At 35.3% G+C, this 7,723-nt stretch overlaps 1 protein-coding gene and 1 pseudogene across 1 annotated transcript; one reads left to right on the top strand and one right to left on the bottom strand.

Moving 5' to 3' along the window:
• Positions 1 to 1,024: 1,024 nt before the first annotated feature.
• LOC141695793 (uncharacterized) lies at positions 1,025 to 2,626 on the bottom strand. Its single transcript, XM_074500008.1, has one exon. The coding sequence runs from the start codon at positions 2,624 to 2,626 to the stop codon at positions 1,025 to 1,027; it is 1,602 nt and encodes a 533-aa protein (XP_074356109.1).
• A 2,179-nt stretch (positions 2,627 to 4,805) lies between these two features.
• Positions 4,806 to 6,273, top strand: LOC141695794 (L-ascorbate oxidase homolog; annotated as a pseudogene).
• Positions 6,274 to 7,723: the final 1,450 nt, after the last annotated feature.

A 7,723-nucleotide genomic window follows, 5' to 3' on the forward strand; every position in this document is an offset into this window, starting at 1 on the left:
GTGGTATGATTTTCTGAATATTGAGACATAACTCGATCTTTAAACCATTTAACAAAAGATCGATTGTGTTCATTTATAATCCACTTGCCACTCTTAGAAATATGTATTTGTCGAATCTCAACTATGTGTTGTTGTGAGAAAGGGTGGACTTCTGTCATGTGTTGCAATACAAAAAGATGGGCTCTATCAAGCATTTCACCACTTAGACATATCATTTTATGTCCCAATGTACCCTGACCTTCAAGTCTTCCTTCATGCCGAGATCTTGGAATTCCGACTAGATCGGTAGATGCTAAATAATCAGTACAAAATTCAATAGTCTCTTCAACTGAATACCCCTCAACTATGCTACCTTCAGGCAGACGTTGATTTCTCACGTATGCTTTTAAGATACACAAGAATCTCTCGAAAGGATACATTTTCCGCAAATATAAAGGACCACAAATTTTAATCTCTCTCACAAGATGAACCACTAAATGCACCATTATGTCAAAAAATGAGTGTAAAAAAGACATTTCAAACTCACAAAGTATAACAACTATATCAGCTTGCAAAGTATCCAATGTCATGGGATCAATCACCTTACTATACATATAGCATTGAAGAAGAAACACAGTTTCGTGATAACCAATCGCACATGCTTCGGTAATATGCCTCGAATTGCAACCGGTAATAGATGTTGCATTAACACGTGACAATCATGTGACTTCATTCCTACCAACTTCAAATCTTTCATTGAGACAATGTTTTTTGGGTTTGAGGAATATCCAGATGGAACTTTCACACTAGATAAATACTCATAAAAGCTGATTTTTTCTTTTCTAGACAGAGTATAACAAGCCGGAGGTAGATATGCACGCTTTCCTGATTGTTGTGGTGCTAATTCTACTCGTATACCCATCTCTTGCATGTCTAATCTGGCTTTCATTCCATCCTTTGACTTACAGGGTATATTCAACAATGTCCCGACAAGGCTTTCACAGACATTTTTTTCAATATGCGTGAAATTCAGACAGTGTCTAACTTACAAATGTTCCCAGTATGGAAGATCCCAAAATATAGATTTCTTCTTCCAAATACTATTTGGAGTTGGCTTTTTATACAACTTTCCAAGTACAACATCAATATCTTTAACACGTTCCAAAACCTCACCCCCCATTAATGGTAAATGAGCCACTCGAGTCTCGACAGTCCCGTCAAAAGACTTTTTCCTCTTACGATATGGGTGATTAAGGGGAAGAAATGTATGATGACCCATATAAACATTCTTTTTACAATTGTTTAAACGAAGATCAATTATAGAATCTTCACAAATCGGGCATACTTTAGCTCCTTTGATAGTGTATCCTGAAAGGTTTCCATAACCTGGAAAATCACTTATGGTGCAAAAAATCATGGCACGTAAAGTGAAATCTGTTTGGCTGAATGCATCAAATACCCTCTCACCTTCATCCCACAATAACTTTAGATCTTCAATAAGTGGCTGAAGATAAATATCGATATTATTTCTGGGTTCTTTAGGACCGGGGATTAGCAATGTCAACATGATGTACTTGCGCTTCATGCATAACCAAGGAGGCAAGTTATAAATTGTCAGAAGAACCGGCCAAGTGCTATGTTGAGAGCTTAAAGTGCGATACAGATTCATGCCATCCGCACAAAGCCCAAGTCGTAAATTTCTAACTTCTCTGCCAAATTCCGGGAACTTTCCATCAATGGTTCTCCACTGTGGAGAGTCACCAGGGTGTCTGAGCATCCCATCTGATTTTCTTCCTTCCTCATGCCACCTCATAAGCTTTGCGTCAGTGACCTTTGCAAAAAGGCATTTGAATCGCTCCACTACGGGTAAATATCGCAACACCTTCGCAGGAGGCCTTTTTTTATCGACACTCGAAGAATAATTTCCTTCCCGCTTGTACCTAGATGCTCCGCATTTTGGACAAGTTTGTAGATGTTCATACTCATGGGGAAACAACACACAATCATTTGGACAAGCATGAATCTTCTTTACATTCATACCCATGGGACACAATATCTTCTTCGCCTCATAGGTGGAAATGGGAAACTCGTTATTCGGAGGGAGTATGTCAGCGAGAAGTTTTAGCATTTCTGTGAAACTCTTGTCACTCCACCCGTTCTTCACTTTAAGCTTGCACAATTTCAAGGTTGTTGATAACCTAGTAAATTGATCATTGCACCCTGGATACAGGAGTTTTTTGGAACCATCAACCAAGCTCTCAAGAATTTTTGGTTGGTGCTTTAGAAAATCTTCAAGATCTTCGATCATCTCCTCGACCCTATCATTTTTCACGTCATCTTCTCTATTTTCAGGCTTACCATCTCCAAAACTTTCATCATTCCTTGTATATGAATCCGTTGTTCTAGAGTTTATTCCCTCTCCATGCCAAATCCACCTAGTATAATCATCCATGAAACCCCGTCGGAATAAATGGTCACGCACTGTGTCAACATTAGGAAACTTTTTTAAATTATAACAATCGTAACAAGGACACATGATCATGTCCCCTTTTGCATGTTTCTCCGCACATTCAATGAAGTGCTTGACGCCACTAATATACTCATGGGTCGCCCGTGATATTTTGTACATCCATGTACGACGATCCATTTTTTAATTCTATACAATAAATGATAGACAAGTCAGTAAAGACAAGTTGCAAAAATAAGGAACTAAAAACTACAAATCAAAGAAATAAACATATATATTACCAAAGACACATTGTAACTCAAAAAATATATTTGGTATATCTTTTAGTAATATTAACCTAAAAATAAACATTAAATTTAACTAACAATAAGTAGTTTACTAATCTTTATCTCAAATTCCACCTAAAATGAACAATGCCAATCCATATATCTACATATTTGTTAAGAATACACTTTACTTTTTTTTTCTTGTTTTCCTATTTACACATGAACTAGGACTAAATAATATATTAATCATCATCTAACTATTTACTCATTAATTTTTATCCACTCTACACTATTTTTCAACTTGCAGGATGTTAATTCTCTACTTAAATAAATATGCAAAACAGAGGAGGTAGAAATCCATGCTGCCAGGTTGCGTCAAACTTATAGTACATCTTCAAAAAAAGAACAAAACTGGAAAACAAAAAATGTTCACTACCTGTATTCATTTTTTCATCAACAGTTTGTGCATAACTAACTATACTATATTGACTTTGAATTTCAACATGATACAATTATTAAAAGTAATCGAATAGAAGATAAACAGTGATGTAGAGATACAAACCAGAAGTAGAGATACAAATTGGTACACCAGAGAGAAAATGGGGGTTAGGAGCCCAGACTATATACGACCCTAATCAAACCAACTGGACTACCGGAGTGGAGAAAAGTGAACCCAATTGCTTCAATTACAACCGAATAGATTAACTTGCTTCAATTTGTCCAAACCAATCAGCAGTAAGAAAAACCAAATTCAACACTGGAATGCTACCGTTGGTATCTTCGTTTAATTGCTAGTATAAAAACGAAAGCGGAGGGGTGAATACCTGAGTAGAGAACTGGGGCACGTAAAGATGGGTATCTATCGGAGTGGAGCGGAGTGGAGTACTTCTCTTAGTTTGAAATTGAACATACACAGGACATCCTCACTATTTCACCCTCTTTTTTCCTTTTTCATAATTTTTAAAACTTATTTTACTCTTCTTTTAATTATGTTTTTTGTTTGATTAATTTGAGATTAATCATTATTTTTTTCTTCATAAATTTTTTTTAAGTTTGAGTTACATAAAATTCTGTATATTAAGAAAGTCAATGTTTATATAAAAGTAATACTTGTATCAATTTTAATTGTATTAAATACCCAATCAAAATACATTGTATTAAAAAAATATATTTTGTGAAACAAAGTTAATATTAAAAATATAAATAATATAAATTGAAGATGTGTGACATGGAATAGATTTTGGAAAATACAACTAGAGATTAGTGTTTGAAAATTAATTGAAAAGTTGAAGTAGCCAACTAATTTGAAACAATTTTTTTTCATTAAAGTGGACATTTATTTTTGAAACAGAGTAAACAAAATTCAATATTGTGTGAATATCAACAACATAGAAATATTATTACTTTTATTTTATTTAATATTTTGATATAAAAAAACAAAAAAAAAATATTATTTTTGGAAGTCTTTTAACTTTAGCAATTGTTTTCGTTCTTTCTTTATGCCTTCTCTTGAACGGTTATGCTCTGATGCTTTCATTTACGTGTACAGTGTCTTTCTTTAGTGTTGAATAGTTTAACTCTGTTCAAATACTCATGTAAGTAAACGATTAATTAGGCCTTTGAAGGGAAATTTGATCATGTCTTTATGGATGAAACCTCAGTACGTAATGTATAGAAAATCAGGTTTATTAAGTAAAAATATCCTAAATTTTCGAATTTACATTATTTGCTCTAAGTACTGATGTAGTGATGTATTATTTTTAAAACATCGATAAGTTAAAAGTTCAACATCTCATCAGTGCTCGTAAATGGAATAAGATTTGAAAGAAAATTATCCACCTAGAATTATCTCCCACATTTATTTCTAGGAGGGATAAACTGTTGATTTAAGTCAACCCCATTAGCATCAGATGCTTTGGGGTAAAAGTAAATCCGTGCTGGTGAACAAATGATATATTTATCATTCTTTTCAAAAGTTTTCTTTTTGTATTATGTAACATTGTAACTTGATGCGAGGAATATGCAGGTGGGCTATTCCACATTTTTGAGTTGAGTTGTGTTTTACTTGAACTGTGTGTTTAATAAGGTTTCTGATGGAAAACAGGAACGGAATAAAATAGAGGAAGGTCTCGTGGCAAGATGGTGTGCTCGGAACAAACTGCCCTATTCCTTCAAATTCCAACTGGACTTACAAGATGCATATGAAAGATCAGATTGGAACCTACTCGTATTTCCCTCGTATTTCCCATCAACTTTGATGCATAGGGCTGTAGGTGGTTTCAGGGCGTTAATTCTACGTGCAAGGGCTGTGATATTTGTTTCATATCTTAAACCTGCCGAGGAGTTCAATGTACTTGTTAATGATTGGTGGAATTCTGATCACAGGGTTGGTAGTCATACTCTACACTTCTTTCAGATGTTTGTTAATATAATTGAGTTAAGTTGCATGATACTTGTTAAAGAAATTTGAATACTCTTCATCTTGAAAGTAAATTAGCTGATATAACCAGTACTAACTACCATATCTTATTGCACATCTTATGCACTAGGTTTTACAACAAAAACTTAACACTGGAAACCCAATGCCTTTTCCTGATGGTCTGCTTATAAATGGTCTTCCTCGTAATAATGTCTTCATCGGTGAAAAAGGTAACGGCCTCCTATGTTTTCGAAATTCTGAGCATTGAACTTCATAAACCGATTCCTTTATTAGTCTAGAATTTGCTAGAATGGAAATTTATACAATAAATGATTCAACTTTGTTTGTTTTCCAGGGAAATGATACTTGTTTAGGGTGTCGAATTTGGGCTTAACAACCTCGATCAATTTTTGGATTCAGGGCCATCAGTTGAAACTAATTGAGATTGAAGGATCACATACCATGCATGAATCATATGAATCTCTTGACATCCATGTTGGCCAGTCTGTGGTTGTAATGATCACTTTGCAGGGAACAGTGAAGGACTACTTTATAGTTGCTTCATCTCATTTTACGAAGCCTATTCTTACTGCCACTGCAATATTTCGTTATTCTGGTTCAAGTACACCTGCCTCTTAACCTTTTCCAGTTGGTCCTACATATCATATTCACTGGTCTATGAAACAAGCTCGGACTCTGAGGCAATATCTCCTTTTTCCCTCATACGGCGTGTTAAATATATGCCTTCATTTTCGGAACATGCATTCTAACTTGCTTAATCCTGTCAAGGTGGAATTTGACTGCTAATGCAGCGCGACCCAACCCTCAGGGATCATATCACTATGGAACCATACCAATAGTCAGGACACTCTTGTGCTTACAAATTCATCACCTATAATCAAGGAAAGCTTCGTTATGCAATTAACAAGGTTGCATACAAAAACCCAAGCACCCCATTGAAACTTGCAGAATATAATTTTAACATTTCCGGGGTCTTCAAGCTAGATTCAATCAAGGATACATCTCCTCCTAGACCAGCTGTTGTAGGTACCTCTGTCGTGGGAATTGAGCTTCATGACTTCGTTGAAATCGTCTTCCAAAATGATGAAAACACTAATCAGTCTTATCATAACTCAAATTAAAAAAGATTGTGAAATACATATGATAAATAGATAAATATGTGATTAAAAAATAATTATACAAAAATAAAAAAATTAAAAGAACACCTTCAGTGTCGTGACATCCCTGGTCCAATTAATTTTTTACTCTAATACTTTTAGCGTCGGTTAAATTAAAGCCCGTAGCATAAAGCAGAAATTTATAGCGTCGACCAACTAGAAGCCCGTAGCACAAAGCATACTTTTTAGCGTCGGTTATAAAGGGCGACGCCATAAATACTTTTAAGCGACGGTTACTTACAAAACCGACGCTATTAACACTTTTAGCGTCGGTTAAATTAATAACCGACACCAAATGCCGTGCACATATACCTATTTGCGTCGGTCAATCTTGCAACCGACGCAGGAAATACCTTTAGGCGTCGGTTCTTTAAAGAACCGATGCTAAAACTACGTTGCAGAAAGTACTTTTTGTACTAGTGAACACAGGCTTCAGAACTGAAAGTGACTGAGTTGCCCTCATCACAAAGCTGGATGATACTCAACATATTATGCTTGAGTCCATCCACTAGGGCAACCTCTTCAATGATGACATTATCCTTTAAAATCAAGCCATATCCCACAGTATAACCCTTGTCGTCATCTCCAAAAGTGATAGTTGGGCCAACTCTTTCCTTGAACTCAGTGAGTAGGGTAGAATCTCCAGTCATGTGCCTTGAGCAACCATTGTCCAGATACCAAAGATTCTTTCTATTTCCCTGCACATATCAAAATCAAATCAAGCTGATTTTGTTACCCAAGTTTCTTTGGGTCCTGCCTTGTTAGCCTTTTTCTTTGGTTTCTTAGGTTTGACCTCATTTGACTTGAGTATTTTGGATTCATTCTTTGTCATTTGAGTTGGACCTTTGAAACTATACATTGAAGCAGAATTATCATGCACATTTTGGTTTACATGAAAAGGCATGCTATTTGCAAACATGTTATTCCAGTAAGGCATGCTAAATAGCATTTGAGGCATACTAAATGCAGCATAATAAGGATTAGGTGCAAATGGCATATTAGAAAATTATGCATTCAGATTTTGTGCAGGCAAAACATTCATAGGCATTGCAGGCATGGCGGTCATGTTAGGAAAATGGAAGGTGCAGACATGGGGGCAGGCTTAGAAGTTTGCAATTAACAGAAAGATAATTAACACTATCATACTTAACACAGATTTTTCTTGGTGCATATTATCAGGTGTGTAGTTTTTATGTTTGTTAATTCTTTTATTTTTTTTCCTTTTTGATTCTGTTTTAACCTCAATCTTTTCCAATCTGTCATTCAATTGTTTGATAGGCAGATGCCCAACATTAACTCTTTTTTCTTTTCTCACTTGACTTGATTCTCCTGGAACAAATTTTTTAGAAACTGATCCATACTTCTCATTTAGCTTAGCTAGCTTGGCTTTACTAACTAGCTTTTTCTCAGTCGA

Source organism: Apium graveolens, chromosome 11 (assembly GCF_009905375.1).
Source record: "Apium graveolens cultivar Ventura chromosome 11, ASM990537v1, whole genome shotgun sequence".
Classification (NCBI taxonomy): Eukaryota; Viridiplantae; Streptophyta; class Magnoliopsida; order Apiales; family Apiaceae; genus Apium; species Apium graveolens.

Excerpts from the sequence above, each read along its gene's own strand:
- LOC141695793 (XM_074500008.1), bottom strand. The coding sequence starts at position 2,626 with ATGGATCGTCGTACATGGATGTACAAAATATCACGGGCGACCCATGAG.